The following is a 17,172-nucleotide window of genomic DNA, read 5'->3' as shown; positions in this document are numbered from 1 at the left end:
GGTAGTCTGTCAAGTGTTAACTACTGCATTCTTAAATCAATTCTATTATGCCGTATAGCAGGTGGGCTCTAAACTGGTATCCCTGGCCCCTGCCTTGTAGTATTCAATTCCATGTAATCTTCTTGAGCCTAAGAACTTATTTTTAACCAGTGAAGGTGGTAAAATGATGGGATGTTTCTTTTATGATTAGATTATACAGATTGCAATTTCAGTCTTGCTAGCTGACTCCCATCCTGCTAGCAGCCATCTTTCTTGGATTCCACGATCTCCCTAAAACAGCTATGCTGGGCAGTGGTGACACAGGTCTTTGATTCCAGTACTCGGAGAAAGATGCAGGTGGATCTCTGTGAGTTCGGGGAAGTCTAGTCTACAGAGTGAGCTCCAGAACAGCCAGGGCTACACAGAGAAACCCTATCTAAAAAAAAAAAAACAAAACAAAACAAACAAACAAAAAAAACAGAACCAAAACCAGCAGTGGCCAGGAACTTCAATGTGTCAGCTCTCAAAGAATTCAAGTGTTGTAGGTGTCTAACTTGTTCTCTTCAATGTGGATCTTTCTCTAGTTAAGCCTTAGCTGAAACCTGGAAGACCCAACTAAGGCTTGCCTGGACTCTCAATCTATAGAAATTTTTAGATAATAAGTGTATATTATTTAAACTACTATTTTTCTAGTAATTTGTTACATAACAATAAATAACATGTGTAAGTACTATTATCACCATTTTGACAGTGAACAAAACAAGGCATTAATATTTAGTGTCCTGTCCAGTATCACAATGGGAAGAGAGTAGTTAGATGGAGATGACAACTGATAAGGCTAAAGATTTTCCTACATTCATCAAATTATTCTTTCATAGGAATTTGCTGAAGATAGGTAACATTTAAGTGAGAATGGAGAACTTTTAAAGCAACATAGTATTTCTTATGCTTACTTATATAAGCATGAAATAAATTATTCTCAAAAATGGATTTCCTGACATTTTGCACCATGACATAGAACTGAGGTTTTGCTTATGTTCCAATGTGGATCTTCTGATGCTGGGTGAGGTGTGAGTGCTGTCTGAAGGCCTTCTTACACTCCTTACATTTGTAGGGCTTCTCTCCAGTGTGGATCCTCTGGTGCTGAGAAAGAAATGAATAAAGTCTAAAAGCCTTCCCACAGTCCTTGCATTCATAAGGCTTCTCCCCTGTGTGGATGCTCTGGTGTTGAGTGAGCTGTGAGAGCAGTCGGAAAGGTTTCCCACAGTCCTTGCATTCATAAGGTTTCTCACCTGTGTGGATGCTCTGATGCTGAGTGAGCTGTGAGTACAGTCTGAAGGCTTTCCCACATTCTTCACACTCATAGGGTCTCTCACCCACATGAATGCTCTGATGTGAAATCAGTTGGGAGTAACTACTGAAGGTCTTCCAACACTCTAGACATTCATAGGGCTTCTCACGGGTATGGATTCTCTGATGGCGAACAAGTTGTTGCCTCAATCTGAAGGCCTTCCCACATTCCTTACATTCATAGGGTTTCTCCCCAGTATGGATACTCTGATGGACCGTCAGCTGTTGGCATATTCTGAAGGACTTGCCACAGTCCTTACATGCATAGGGCTTCTCACCGAAGTGGATTTTCTGATGTACTCGAAGGTCAGGGCCACACACGAAGGCTTTTCCACACTCCTTACACTCGTACAGCTTCTCAGAAGTGTGAAGTCTTTGGTGTCGGGTGAGGTGTGTGCACTGTCTGAAGGTCTTCCCACAGTCCTTGCACTCGTAGGGTTTCTCCCCAGTGTGGATCCTCTGGTGTCGTGCCAGCTGCTGGTGTACCCGAAAGGCCTTTCCACACTCCTTGCATTCATACGGCTTTTCACCAGTGTGGAGTCGCCGATGCTGAGTGAGTTCCTGGAGCACTGTAAAGGCCTTCCCACATTCCTTACACTCATAGGGCTTCTCACCAGTGTGAAGTTTGTGGTGTCGGATAAGGTGTGCACGCTGTCTGAAGGGTTGCCCACATTCCTTGCATTTATAAGGTTTCTCACCAGTATGGATTCTCAAGTGTTGACTTAGCGTTGAGCGGCGGATAAAGGTCTTCCTACACTCTTTACATTCATAGAACTTCTCTCCATTCTGAACTTTCTGATACTCAGCAAGGAAACTGTGCTTTTTGTATGTGCTTTTTTCAGAAGTAATTTTCAACTGCCCAAAATAACCTTCCTGGGGTTCCTTTTGTCGCTCGATCTTGCTTTCATATTCCCAATCATCTTTAAGAACAGAACCTTGAGGACTGTGGCTTTTCATTTTCCCCATCAACTCCCATTGTAATGAATATACTTCATCAATGTCCTTGTCTGCAGATAAAGTATTGGTCTTGAATCTGGACTCCAAATCTGAAAGAAAACAAGAAACATGTTGCATCCCTGTTCCAGAAGGAAGAAAACTTCCATAGACAAATAGAAGGACCTAAAGTAATGCCTACTATACTTCCTGTAAACAGGTATTTCTGAAAAAATACAACCCATGTGCACCCCAAAACCCACATCCTATTCAAAATCATTCACCAAAAGTTCTTGGGAAGAACAGCAGGCATTGACATGCAATTGTGTACAATTTTATCAGTAAAACATGAACAACACTATAGTTACTATGTCACGGAGTAAAGGTGCTCAGTGTGGCCAAAGCCACTTCATGAATATTAAAATGCATAAAAATTAAGCAGAAGTCCTGTTTCGGGTGCTAAGACAGCACATGTAAAATAAAGCCAAACAGACTTACATCTGCAATCCCAGCACTCAGGAGGCTAACGCAGGAGGATGCTACTTGTTTAAGGCCAGACTGGGCTGCACAGATCATCTCTAAAACTACAAAAAGAAAACTCAATTGAAGAGTGTAATGTGTGCTTATATTCCCAACTTCCAGAGAGGCTAAGGGAGAAGGATCACTTGACCACGAGAGTTAGAATCCAGCCTGAGCAGACAGGTATGGTAGTGCATTCAATTCAGTACTCAGGAGACAGAGGCAGGTGGGTCTGTGAATTCTGGGCCAGCCAGGGCTATACAGTGAGAGAGACCCTGTCTCCAGAAAAGCAAGGAAGGAAGGAAGGAAGAGATGCGGCAACAACTCAGTCAGTAAAGTACTTGTTCTGAAGTACATAGGATCCCATCTCAAAAAGACAAAAAAAAAAAAAAAAAAAAAAAGGAAAGACCAAACTGGGTGTGGTGGTGCTTGACTATAATCCCAGCACTCAGGAGGTGGAAGTAAGAGGATCAGAAGTTTAAAGTCATCCTTGGATACCTAGTGAGTTCAAGTCTAGCCTGGACCATTTGAGAGACTTTGTCTCCAAGAAAAAGCAAGGAAGGAAAGAAGGAAGGAGGCAGAGAGGGAGGGAGGGAAGAAGGGAGGGAGGGAGGGAAGGAAGGAAGGAAAGAAGGAAGGAAGGAAGGAAGGAAGGAAGGAAGGAAGGAGGGAGGGAGGGAGGGAGGGAGGGAGGAAGGGAGGGAGGGACGAAGGAAGGAAGGAAGGAAGGAAGGGATGCGGCAACAACTCAGTCAGTAAAGTACTTGTTCTGAAGTATGCAGACCTGAGCTTATATCCCCAGCACCCATGTAAAAAGCCTGGGGCGGCGGTGTGCATCTGCCATCCCAGCACCAGACAGGCAGAGACAGAGGAACCCTGGGGATGTGCTAGCCAGTCAGTCTAGCCAATAAGTGAGTTCCAGGTTCAGTTCAAGGCTGTGTCTCAAAAAAATAAAGTGAAGATGCCATTGAGGAAGGTACCGCACATGCACACACACACATGTGAACATGCACCCAAACACATGCACATCCTCACACAGGAACATTCTCTCCTCCCCAACACACACTCCAACACACACACACAAAAGAAAAGAAGCCTTAAGATAGGCAAGCTACCACTAAGGTGGGTGAAATGCAGCCTGTCTTAGTGAGGAGTGTTAAGATTTCAGGCATGCATCACCATGCCCTACTCACTAATAGGTTTGTTTCTTTCTTTTTTCAGATCAGGAATGGATGTTGAGTTTTGCCATGTGTTATCTTTACGTTAATAGTTAACCATATAGCCTCTCTTTTTTGTTTGTTTGTTTAATATGGTGAAATGATACTATCTAACTGAGCTTCAATAGTTACAGGAATGAAGTCCACTTGATGGTCATTTTTAAATATTTGGTGAGTGTGGCTGCATTCCTGCTGAGCTCCTGGCCTGGCTCCGGAGAGCAGCACCTAGCCCTAATCCTTCCTTTGTTTAACCACACCTTTTGTTCCTCTTACCTTTTGTTTCTCTTATCGCCCTATGTGAATCTTGTCTGAGAGTCAAGGATCAGAGACTCTCTCAAGGATCAAAGGCCTATGCAAAACTTGGTCCAGGAAACCCAGAAAACCATGGTACCTGAGAAATCAAGTAATTTGCACCTGACATTTGGTCTCTGGGAGCTCCTTTTGGTTTGCTTTGAAGGTATGGAAATTAACTATCTACACTGTAAAAAGGAGTAAATAAATATGCCCTAGGTGAAGGGAAAAGGGCTTCAGTCCTTCCAGGCTGGACCCCCCTGCAGCCATGATAGGCTAAATTCATTCTTAAGATGCCTCTGTGTCTTCATTCCATGGACCGGACCGCGGGAACCCACACACTCGTGTAGCAACCACACAGCTACATGTGAGTTTGACTTACTAGTATTGTATTGAGAAATTTCTATGCAAACAATAAAGGTTTATAATCTGTTTTAGTAAATGTCAATTATGAGTTACATAGGACTTATGAAGTAAGCCAAGAGGTTACCTTTATTTTCTGGAGAAATTCATACAATAATGCTATTTCTCCCTTAAATTTTTAATAGAATTTCCCACCAGTGAAAAACCCGAGCATTTTCTTTACAAAAGATTTTTCACAATGAATCCCATACTTTAATAGACATGAGTTATTTTTGTAATCTTTTCAAGGAATTTTTCCACCTCACATCAACCATCAAATTTATTGGTGCAAAGGTATTCATGGATTCTTTTCTCAGCTCCAGATGAGATTGGGAAATCCCTTCTTCCATTCCTGGTAGTAATTTATGTTCTTTTTTCCCAGTTAGTTCACTAAGTGTTCACTAACTCTGTTCAAGTTTTTAACAACATTTATTTCAATTTTGGCTTTATCAATCTCGTTTCTTGTTTTATTTTTCTGATTTCTGTTCCTGTATTTATAATCATTTTTCCCCTTCTACTGATAATGGCTTCCTTCGAAGTAGGATGGAAATAAGGAGGATAAGAAACAAGGTAACCAAGCTCAACAGGTAGCAGTTTTGCAGCCGGGCAGTAGGGGCGCACACCTCTAATCCCAGCACCCAGGAGGCAGAGGTAGGCAGATCTCTGTGAGTTTGAGGCCAGCCTGGTCTATAGAGTGAGTTCCAGGACAGCCAGGGCTACACAGAGAAACTCTGTCTCGAAAAACAAAACAAAACAAAAACAAAGCAGTTTTGCTACTTCAGAGTTAAAAGACAGGAATTTAGGCTCAGTGGCGAACAGTGCCTCCATGCCAGCTCACCCCCACTCACCAGGACAGTGTCTTCTCCCTTCCTTCACAATTATCTCAGGCTCCTTCCCGTCTTCATCCAGTAAGGTAATCATATCTCTCTTAGAAATGGAAGGTCCTGCTTAATAGAAAAATGTCACATCAAATTATAAACCTGAAAATCCTTACTTTCAGATTTCATTACATTTTTAATTAGTTGTGAGTCAGGTGGTGCTGTTTTGAGACAGGGTCTCGCTCTGAAGCCCAACCAGCCTGGAGCTCACTACATAGTCCAACCCAGCATTCAAGTGGCTATCTTCCTGTCTCAGCCTCTTGAGTACAGGGATCACCACCAAGCCTGTCTCCAAAACAGCACTTCATAACCAAAGCATTAAATTCATGTGACAGAGCTCCAGGATAACCATTACAGGGAAACCTAGAGACCACAAAGAATAAACAAACGCCTGATGACTAAGGACATACTTCACCTAATTTAGTCTGGCTCTGCAGAGAGGCCGCACTGTGTGGTGACTATAGCTCTGGACAGGTTGCCTCACATCCTGCCTGTTTCCTGGGCCACCTCAGTAAATAACGTGTGTGTGTGTGTGTGTGTGTGTGTGTGTGTGTGTGTGTGTGTGTACATACGCATGCCACAGCACACACGTGGTCAGAGAACCTTAGACATTGGTCCTGGCTTTCCACTGTTGGAAACGGGGTCTCTTGTTCACCGCTGTGCTCTTCGGGCAAGCCTGCCTGAGTGCTTCAGGGATTGTCCTTCTCTACCTCCTCCCTCACCACAGGGATGCCAGGACCACACACACGGGCGATGTTACATGCACTCTGAGGACTTGAACTCAGTGCTTCACTCACCAAGCTGTTTCCACAGCCGCAACCTCTCATGCCTGAGCATTCTCCCCAGAAATGAGGATGATTACACCCAGAACAGCGTCTAAGCACTAAGTACACAGAACACACATGCCTCTCACTGGGCTGAGAGGGTAAGAAGCTTCCAGAAACAGTCAGACCGTTTCAGTCTATCACTGAAAATACGAAAAGCTTAGATTTCTTTCTTTCTTTCTTTTTTTTTTTTTTTTTTTTGGTTTTTTCGAGACAAGGTTTCTCTGTGTAGCTTTGCGCCTTTCCTGGAACTCACTTGGTAGCCCAGGCTGGCCTCGAACTCACAGAGATCCACCTGGCTCTGCCTCCCGAGTGCTGGGATTAAAGGCGTGCGCCACCACCGCCCGGCTTTAGATTTCTAACTACATTTGAGGTACTGGGGTCAAACCCAGAACCTCACACACCCTAGGCATGTGCTCTACCATTGAGTACAGCCCCAGCCCAGATTTTAACTTTCAAACGTGAAGCAGGTAGAACATTGGAGGTCTGGTACCCAGAACAGAGCATGTTCCCCAAGTTTTAAGTTTGTGTCCATCCCACATGCACTGCCTTTGGAACTAGAGCAGAGCAAGGGGTGTCTACAATAATTCTGGGCTCAAATGAGGTATGACATCTACTTTCTTAGAAAATACTTCTGCCATATCAAATCCAGACACCAGGGAAACCTGGCCACAAAGGAAGAAATCAGAGTCTGAGAAAACGAGAAGAGTACCCCGGCCAAGAATGATTAGACGCTAAATGGAAGGACCTATTTCTAACCTATCAAACAGAAAGTAAAAATGAAGCGTATTTCTACAGTATGGAAAGCTAATCCTCAGGACAGATCCGCTCACCCAGCGAGATGAAGTTGCTGTAATTCTCCCACATCACGTCCCGGTACAGACTCTTCTGAGCAGAGTCCAGGAATTCCCATTCTTCCTGTGAGAAAGCCACAGCCACATCCCTGAACGTCACTGAACCCTGAGAAAACAAACTCGGGGTAGTGCATGGGAACTTTCTTTTTTCTCTTTCTAAGGAGAGAGTGGAGACTGAAGGAGGACCACGTGCAAAGTGGGAAGCACCCAGCACGCCAACAGCATGGAGCTGACCACCAACCACGACAGGAACAGACACAGCAAGAGAGAGAATCAGTGTCTCGGCAGCAGAGTGATGATGTTCCCACACAGTCCTTCCTGTACATGCACATAAAACTAAAGTTCTAAAATAAATGTTTATTTCATTTTTATTTAGAGTGTGTGTGTTGACACATGCTCATGCACGAGCATACCACAGCACATGTGTGGAGGTCAGAGGACAACCCATAAGAGCCAGTTCCTTCTACCATGTGGGTCCCAGGGATTGAACTCAGACCATCATCTCTACTTCTAAGCCATCTTGTCAGCCCAAGATTCGATTTTTCATTCATTCTGGAAATGAATACAACAAAACCCACAAGTGAGCCCAACTATATAGTGTACTATGTGCTCCCATTATAAATTCTACAGAAATAATGCATTCAGTTTCACTGGCTAGAAAACATGACAAAAATCTTCCAAAAAGAAAAAATTCATTCCAAATACACTACAAAGTATCTGAGACAGACTGATCCAAGTTCATTACAAAGTCAGATTCTATTTTAAGTATGTTCCCTGTTACAATCTAAGTTTTCAATTTTTGGTAAATACTTGTCCTCATCTTGACTACATTAGATAGATTTAATATCTTTTTACCGTTTAGATATTTGAGCACTAGTGATGGTGGTGTACGCCTTTAATCCCAGCACTTGGAAGACAGAAACAGGTGGAGCTCCATGACTTCAAGGTCAGTCTGGTCTAAATAGTGAGTTCAAAGCCAGCCAGCCAAGGCTACATAATAAGACCCTGACGATACATAGATAGATAGATAGATAGATAGATAGATAGATAGATAGATAGATAGATAGATAGACAGATCAATCTTTGAACTTGGCACAATCCCAAAAGCTCCCCTAGCTCTTGTTGAGAGTATCTAACACTTACGAATCACAGTCACTCTCGTCCTGTTTAGCAGGTCTCACTCAACGTCTTCTCCATCTTTGAGTTAGAGGACACTAAGTCATGAAAATACTGTGAAGACAGCACCCTAGACTAGTGGTTTCTTTCCTTTTATATCTATGTATTTATTTATTTTATGTGTATTTGTCAGAGAATCAGTTCTCTCTTTCCACCATGTGAGTTCCTGGGGTTGAACTTAGGCCAGCCTTAAATCCTCTATGTAGGCAAGAACGATTATCATGATCCTCCTGCCTCACCTCCCAAAGGGTGAGATGACAGGTGTATTCCCATCATGACTGACAGGACTAGCATTTTTCAACAAAGAGCAATTTTGTTCCCTAAAAGGCCATGTCTGGAGACAATTTGGTTGTCACAACAAGGGGGTAAGGTGTGCCAGTGTTACAGGGACCTAATGGTAGAGGCCAGAGTTACTGTCACACAGCCTATAGTGCACAGGAAATTCCCTACCATTGAAGATTTTCTGGCTCAAAATGTCAATGGTAGCAAAGTTGAGAAATCTTGCTCAAATCAAGTGCATCCCATAAACAATCATGAGGGGCTTTGTCACAGGCTTCTTCTCTCTAGAAGAAACTCACCTTTTCTTTTTGAGACAGGGTCTCACTACAGAGCCCAGGCTGGCCTCTTCAACTTTCCAAGCACTAGGATTGTAGGGATGCTCACCATGCCCAATGCAGAGATGGGTCTTGGTCCTTCTGTGTGTGTTCCCATTCTTATCACTCTCTTAACTGTAGTGCTGAAGGAACACTCTTCCACTCTAAAACAATGGCTAACACAGTACAGCCGAGACCCACAGCAATCTGTCGGTCATATGTACTCACAACGAGAGAGAAGACATGGCACATCATAAAAAGTCACACTCAGGAGGGGAGAGAACAAGGGCCTTCGGAAAGGCTTTGGAAGAGGATTAGGTGTTCCCTGGTTCCCATAGGAAAATGTGGACAGCTCATATGACTATCTTGTGGGCTACTAGGGAGGTATAAGACTAGGAGGTGCAGAGGTAACCCAGCAGATAGTGGAACTAGCTGGGAAGGAAGGCTTCTAGACCAGTGAGGCAATGCACACCTGGCTAGGCCACGGGCCCTAACAAAGATGACAAGACAACACATTAATTATTTAATTTTGATTTTCGAGACAGGTCTCACTATGTAGCCCCGCCTGGCCTGGAACTCATTATGTAGACCAAACTAGCCTCAGACTCACAGAAGTTCTCCTGCTTCTGTCTCCTGAGTGTTGGGATTAAAGGTGTCGCCCTCCATGCCCAGCCTCACATGGATTTTTAGATCTTATTACATAAACCCTCAATAACATCCCAACCTAACCTATCCAATTGGAAAGCCTTGGACATTGTAAGATCTTAACACACATGCAAGTCAGGGGTTGATGTCAGCTGTCTTTCCATACATTCACATTAATGATACATATACTTTAAAACAGCCAAAGACAGTTCTGATGGGCTAGCAAATCTACTTGGAATATAATCAGACTCTCCCTGGACATTCTTTTAAAATGTATTGAACTACATAATTCCACTTAAAGCTCAAAGTTAAAAATTAAAGCTGGACAGAGCTGGTGTCTGAACTGGACACAGGAAAATTTCAAGTTCAAGGCCAGCTTGAGCTACACAGTAAGACCCTGTCAAAGAGAACAGAGGAGAGGGAAAGAGAGGGGAGAAGAAACGAGACAAAAAAAAAACCAAGGGAGGAAAAAAAGAAAAAGTAAGTTCAAATATAGGTAAAATTACTCTGTGGTGTTTGAAGGAAGGACAGTGTCTTCATCTGGGCTATCTGGACGGTAGGTGACCGAAGGGACAGCTGAAGTGCTAGTATATTCCTTTCCTGATTTGGAAGTAAAGATATACTCCATTTATGAACATTTGTTCAGCTATACACTGATAATTTTCACACAAACCTCACTAGAAGTTTGTTAAATGCCATTTTGGGGACTAGAGAGAGAGCTCGGTCAGTAGAGGACTTGCCACAGAAGCATGAGGACCTGAGTCTGGATTCCCAGCAGCCATGTGAGAAGCCAGGCACACGCCTGTAATTACAGGCCCATAAACCCATCACTGGGGAATGGAGACAGAAGGGTCCCTGGGGCTTGCTGGCCAGCCAGTCTACTGAATGGGTGGACTCCATGTCAGGGAGACTCTGTCTCAAAACTAAGGTGGAAATCAAATTGAGGAAGATATCCAGCGTCAGCCTCTGGCCTCTACACACATGCACACACAGGTGTACAGATGAACACAGTTTTAAAAATGATAATAAAACAAAATGCCATACTGTATATTGGAATACAAATATTTTCTGTATAAAACAAAATTTTTAAAAAAAAATCAAGCTGGGTGGTAGTTGCACATGCCTTTAATTCCAGCACTCGGGAGGCAGAGGCAGGTGGATCTCTGAGTTCAAGGCCAGCCTGGTCTACGGAGCAAGTTCCAGGACAGCCAGGGGTATACAGAAAAACTCTGTCTCAAAACAACAATAACAACAAAAAATCACTATACTAAGAGAAAAAATTTCCCCTGGAATCTAAATACTAAAAATCAGGATTGGCAAGATGGCTCGGTAGGTAAAGCTGAGTTTGATAGACCCTGGAACCCACATAAAGTTCAAGAGAAAATCGATGTCCTCTGACCTCCACATGTGCACCATGGCACATGCACCTACATACACACAAAGATAATACATCGAAAAAATATTTTAATTATTAAACCCAAAAGCTGCTCTACTAGATAACGTTGGAGAACATTCTGCAGAGCTCATCTGGGTCTTCCTCACAGCATTTTAGGCTCGCTGTGGCTCTGACAGGAACAATGTGCAGGTGGGGACACAGCCTTGGAGGAAGCATTTACAGCAATGGGTTGTGTCTCCAACCTCTCTGCAATGAGAGCTGGGGTGGGTGTTGCATGGAGCACGCCAGATCCGAGGGCTCAGGAAAAGGATCGATTATGTACACAACCATCTAGAAACTGAGTGTTCAGAGGAAACAGGTACCAAGCCTGCTGTACACATTGGAGTCCCAGCACCTGGGAGGCACAGTAGAGTCATACATCTGAGGGCAAGGAGAAAAAACAGTAACCTACCTGGGCCAGGGTCATAGTGTCAGAACTGCAGGAACTGGTTGGCTTTTCGGTATTTTTCTATGGAAAACTGTGGGGTTCAGACAAGCAAAGCTAGAATAAAAAGAACTCATGAATCCAGATGTGCCTAAAACTTACCAAATAATTTATGTTAGTAAGAGCAGCGCCCCTCTCCCCCGACCCCTGTCATTCTTGCTTCCAAATCATTCCTCATTACCATACTTACACCCATCCCAAAACCCACCCCAAACCAGAGATTTCTACAGAAAGCTCTGAGGAAACCAGCACATAGTGTGGGAGCACAGATACTTCTAAAGGATTCTGACTTAGGTCTAACACCTCATCATAAACACAAAGATAAACACACACACAAAGAGAACACATACACACAAATAAATAAATGTAAGAAGAGCACTTGCTCTTGCAGAGGACCCAGGTTCAGTTCCCAGCATCTGTACGGTTGCTTGTAACATCTCTAACTCTAGTCCCAGGAGATCTGACACTTTCTTCAGACTTCCTTAGGCACCAGCCATGCATGTGGTAAAGGCAAAACACTTATGTACATAAAATAAATTTAAAAACATTGTACCACCATGCCCAGCTGACAGGCAGTTGTTGATCATCAATAATCTACAACTGGGAGTACATGGACAGATAAAGTAAATGTGGCAAACTACTCATGATTTTTGGATGTAGGAGATGAGGAAAACCAGAATGTATTATAACAGTTAGCAGGGGTACTGAACCCTCAACTACAGTGCCAAGTACTACCTATGGGTTTTACAGTTTTTTTCTTGTTTGTTTCTGAGGGGAAGGCTGTCGCTGTCACACTGAGGATGGCATCTCAGGCTTTGGACATGGTAGGTCAACTCTATACCACATCCCGAGCCCTCGGTTAATTCATTTACTCCAAGCGGTCCTATACTGTAGGCCTCGTCCTTCCCGTGGAACTACATACAGCATAGAGGGATACATCAAACCAGGAAACCATGGCAGGTTTCAGCTTAGAACCCTGGCAATTTCGCCTCATAACCCACACTAATGTCCCTACATCCCAGCCTCCCCTAAGACGTAAGTCAGTGGCCTATAATGAGCTCACTTTGAAAACTGTAAACAATCTCCCTTGTTCACAGACCTCTCCTCATAAGCCTCAAAAGATGAGGACTCTTGGGAGATAACTCGGGTGTGGAGTGTTTGCCTCCAACACACAAGGCCCTGAACTGGAACCCCAGCACTGGAAAGGGGGAGCGGTGCTACAGTGAAAGCCCCTGTTACCAAGCAAACCGTTTTGTGTCTTTCCTGCTTTGAACTCAGGGCAGCTGAGATCCATGACACCTCGTGCAGTGCTGGCTGTGGTGGCTCCTGCAGCTGGAGGCCTGCGATTTCCTCTCCAAATCATAAACTAAGCTAAAGCTAGCTAGCTTCTCTTTAGGTTTACTTGCAGACCATCCAAACACAACGGAAAACCGCAGCTCCCGAGAGAAATGTAACACTTTCAACACTTTCCCATTCCTTGTGTGAATAACCACTGGAAAGGAAGAATGTGTGAAGAGTCTACCCCCATTAGTCACCTAGGCAGAAACCATAACACCAGGTTAAGAGGTCTCTTTGGGTGTTAAAGCTCCAGACTGAGAAAAGCCTGTATCCTATTACAAAGTCTTGACGGACACATTGAGGATGGATGGAGGGGAAAAGGCTCTTCTGTAAGCCACGCCCTGCCCCCACAAAGTGCTGGTCATAAATCCCTACTTGGTCTATGCTAGAACAGCTCTCTACCTGTGAGGTATGATTCCAGCCCCCAGACTTTAAAGAGGATTGGTAATTTAGGAGTTTGGAACAGCTGCTGTTACTGAGATGGGATTAGAAGAGACAGAGATTGATTTACGATTAAATGCTACCCTGGCTGGGCATAGTGGCATGCGTTGCAGCCTGGAGGCTGAGGCAGGAGGATCACCCACAAATTCAAGGTCAGCTTGGGTTACATGGTGAATTCCTGATCAGTTTGCTTGCAAATTAAGACTCTGTTTAAAAAAGAAGAGGAGGAGGAGGAGGAGGAGGAGGAGGAGGAGGAGGAGGAGGAGGAGAAAGAAAAAGAAAAAGAAAGAAAGAAAGAAAGAAAGAAAGAAAGAAAGAAAGAAAGAAAGAAAGAAAGAAAGAGGAAGGAAGGAAGGAAGGAAGGAAGGAAGGAAGGAAGGAAGAAAGAAAGAAAGAAAGAAAGAAAGAAAGAAAGAAAGAAAGGAAGAAAGAAAGACCAAAGTGCTATTCTTAGGTAAGGAGGGTGATTTAGCAAATGAATCTTCCTCAATAATTAAAAACAAACTACCAAAGCAAGCCTCAAGAGTAAGAAAGCTGTAGCCTGGAATGCAGAGATGGATCGGCAGATAAGGGCGCCGACTGCTTGTGCAGAGGACCCTGGTGGGTTCCCAGCACCCACATGGCTGCTCACAAAACGTTCCGGGGGATGTGAACCCTTCCTCAGACACCAGTCACACACAGTGGCACAGACATAAAAGCAGTCAAAACACCCAAACACATAAAAGTGAAAATTAAAAACTGATTTTAAAAAGACACCTGTGAGGCTGGAGATGTGGCTCAAAGGCTAAGAGCACTGGCTCCAAGTTCGATTCCCGGCACCCCCATGGAGGCTCACAAACATCTATAATTCCAGTTCCTGGGAACAGGACGCCTTCTTCCGTCCTCCGCTGACACCTGTACTCACATAAATACACACATACACATAAGTAAGTTAAATACAATTTTAAAAAAAGGTAACCTGTAACCTCACCAAGAAGGGACGGGCCTGCATTTAACGACAGAGCAATAGTCTATGAGTGTTGGGTTCTATTAATCTGCATTAATCTGACTCTTCGCCCTGGCCTAATTAACGCCAAACCCCGCCCCTCCTTTTCAGGGCAAGTTGATTTTTAACTCTGTCACAGTAAAGAGTAGTCAACGTCCCCATGCTTGGGAAAATAAGGATTACAATCCATAGGAAAAAGAGGAAGAAGAAAGTAACTTGGTAATTCTTTTTTTCCCACACATACAACAGTAATGTCGGGTTTCTGTGTGTGCAACAACCATCGTTTTCTCCATTTATTCCCTCGCCTTCCTGAAGATGCGCGAACCGAATCGGGAAGGTGCGGGGCTTGGTGGCCTGGGACACACCCCCGGGGCCGGTCACTCCCACCACTTCCACAGGCATAACCCACTGGAAATGGAAAGCGGCAGGCCTGGGAGGCGACGGCCACGCCTGGGAGGCGCCGGCCACGCCGGGCAGCCTTAGCGGGCGCGCGGACAAAGGCGCTCGGCCCTGCCGCTGTGCGCTGTCTTTTTGTTCGGGGGGCCTTCTCTGGGGTTGGCACGCGTGACTCGGAGCCATGCTGGGCCTCTGGGCCCTGCAGCGGGAAGACGGAGGACGCGGCGGGGCGGCCGGTGTCCACTCAGCGTCACCGACTCCAAGCCTCTCAAACCAACGGAAAGCCAAATCCGCGCCGCCCCCGCGCCCATTTCCTCAGTACAGGAGACCGACTCACCTCTCGCAGCTGCCCGGCGCTAGGCAGCCGGAAGGATGCCGCGCGGAGGCCTGTGGGAAATGGAGTCCAACGTGGGAGGGACTGGTTCGCAGGCCGCGGAGTACGCAAGCGTGGTCGGGGTCCTGAGGAGGTGGAGGTCTCTGGGTATGATCTTGGACTAGCTGGAAGGGCTAGGACACTCCCCAACCTCCACCCCACTGAGCAATCCCCGCTCTCCGGGCTGGGGTTTGTGTTGTTGAACTCCCGGGGCTAAGTAGTCGCGCTCCCATCATCACTTGCTCAGTATGTGAGATAAGCACACAGTAGGTACTCGGTATGCACACCCCCAGCGGGGGCTGTAGGCATGCATCAGGGCAGTCAGTTAAAACATCCTCCAAGGCGCAGCACCGTCTCCATGGAAAGGTCGTTCAGGCTCCTCCGAGTTCTCGTTTTCTCCCTTCCTCCCGCTTTTCCTTCGCCCCACGGCCCCTTCTAGCCATTGAGTGTGTTGTTCTGTTGGTTGACATTGCTGTTAGGTTTTGTTTGCAAACTGGGGATGAAGCCAAAGCCTTTGAGACTAGAAAGATAATTTTTCTTAAAAAAAAAAAAAAAAAAAAAAAAAAAAATCTTTGTATTTGTTCCAGACCTCATGGCACAAATTCCAGCTTCTGGAAGCTGAGGCAGGAAGACTACAAATTTAAGATGAATGAAAAAAAAAGAAGAAATAAAAGGAGAACGTTTGTAAGTATTGGAGCTTACGAAATGGGTTGGTAATGGGTGCAAGAAGAGGTTCATGTGAAGGGCACATCCCACCATCCTCGGGTCACAAAATATCTTTACTTTTACTTGGACTGACCTGGATGCTCACATTTCTACCTAACTCACTTGGACAGTCCTGCCCCAAGGGTTCCAGGACAGCCCACATTTATTTGGCCAGACTCTGGCCTGACTTATTCTCTTTGTCTCTTCCTAAATCCAAGCTTATACGATAGGTAGATGATCTTCTCATTTGTAGTCCGTCCCTGGAAATTAGCTAGGCAGACACCACTACCTTATTAAATTTTCTGTCCAGCTTTCTCCTCCTCTAAGGTCCAACTGTCCACTCCTCAAGTTACTTATCTGGGATTAGCTATCGATCCAATTTATAAAGCCATTACCCTGGATAGAAAACACTTAGCCCAGTCACTCACAGTCCCCACGGCAAAGGATGAAATTCTATCCTTTCTAGGGATGGCCAGCTTCTTATGATCTTGGATTCCTTCTTTCTCTTCTCACCCGTCCCCATATAAGGTGGGCAGTCCTCAGGCCCTCGTATGAACCTCTTCTTGCACCCCTTACCAAGCCATTTTGTAGGCTCCAATGATTACAGACATGACTGCTCCTAAGGGGTTGAGGTTTTCATTGTGGATATGAGGGAGAGCACAGGCAGAGACCTCTGGAGGAGTCCAGAGTGAACATGACTGGAAGACCGAACTGGGCCATGTGAGGAGGGGGGGGGGGAAGAGGGGAGAGCCAGAAGCCAAGAGGCCAGGAGAACGGGAGCCAAGAGCAGCGGCCAAGAGGTAAAAAAAATAAAAAGACTATGTAGCCAAAATGGCTCGGTCATATAGGAATCAGAGAAACTAGGGGAAGGGAAGATGAGCTGGAGAGTTTAGGATGTGGGGTGGGGTATGCCAGCCAGGACTGTCTCTGTAACAGGTACTGGGGATGCTGAGAGAAGCTGGCAGCCAGCATCTGCTTTGATATGTTAATGGCACCTCAGTTAGCTTTTTGTTTGAGTTTGAGACCTAACACCAGACCTGTGTGGGCTACAGAGTGAATTCAAGGTCAGTGTACTAGTCAAGGTTCTGTAGAGAAACAGAACTGATAAAATGAATATATGTGATTTATTAATTGTTCTTGATTAATTTTTATTGATTTATAAAACTGTAAATAACAAATATTGTGGGCCCTGGCCTACCAATATTGAGTAAACTGTTGCCTGCTTGCTGACCTTGACCAGATGTCCTCCCTATGCTGATTCCCTGCCATGCTCACTGGAGGTTCTTCGTGTATCCTGCATTTGGTGTAAACAGCTTAGATGCAAGAATGTAGAACACTGGGTAGCAAACTTCTGCCCTCCGGGGTTCCTCCATTTGCTGTAAGCCAGTATTTA

At 44.9% G+C, this 17,172-nt stretch overlaps 1 protein-coding gene across 1 annotated transcript; it reads right to left on the bottom strand.

Annotated features, from left to right (window-relative positions):
- Window positions 1–481: 481 nt before the first annotated feature.
- On the bottom strand, window positions 482–14,884 carry LOC131923827 (zinc finger protein 14). Its single transcript, XM_059279052.1, has 4 exons — window positions 14,584–14,884; window positions 7,227–7,643; window positions 5,540–5,635; window positions 482–2,375 (listed from the first exon to the last, which is right to left on the bottom strand). Exons 1-4 carry the CDS (start codon window positions 14,882–14,884, stop codon window positions 1,012–1,014), a joined length of 2,178 nt encoding a protein of 725 aa, XP_059135035.1. The 3' UTR covers window positions 482–1,011.
- Window positions 14,885–17,172: the final 2,288 nt, after the last annotated feature.

The sequence above is a fragment of the Peromyscus eremicus genome, chromosome 1, assembly GCF_949786415.1.
Source record: "Peromyscus eremicus chromosome 1, PerEre_H2_v1, whole genome shotgun sequence".
Classification (NCBI taxonomy): domain Eukaryota; kingdom Metazoa; phylum Chordata; class Mammalia; order Rodentia; family Cricetidae; genus Peromyscus; species Peromyscus eremicus.
This window is presented reverse-complemented; position numbering and strand designations above follow the sequence as displayed.

What these genes read in the sequence shown, in the direction of transcription:
- LOC131923827 (XM_059279052.1), bottom strand. Translation starts at nt 14,884, where the DNA reads ATGGCTCCGAGTCACGCGTGCCAACCCCAGAGAAGGCCCCCCGAACAA. An exon ending in CAGCAACTTCATCTCGCTGG is followed by an intron (nt 5,636 to 7,226) that starts GTGAGCGGATCT and finishes TCTATTAAGCAG; the next exon opens with GACCTTCCATTTCTAAGAGA. An exon ending in AGGGAGAAGACACTGTCCTG is followed by an intron (nt 2,376 to 5,539) that starts GTGAGTGGGGGT and finishes GTTTTCTTTCAG; the next exon opens with ATTTGGAGTCCAGATTCAAG.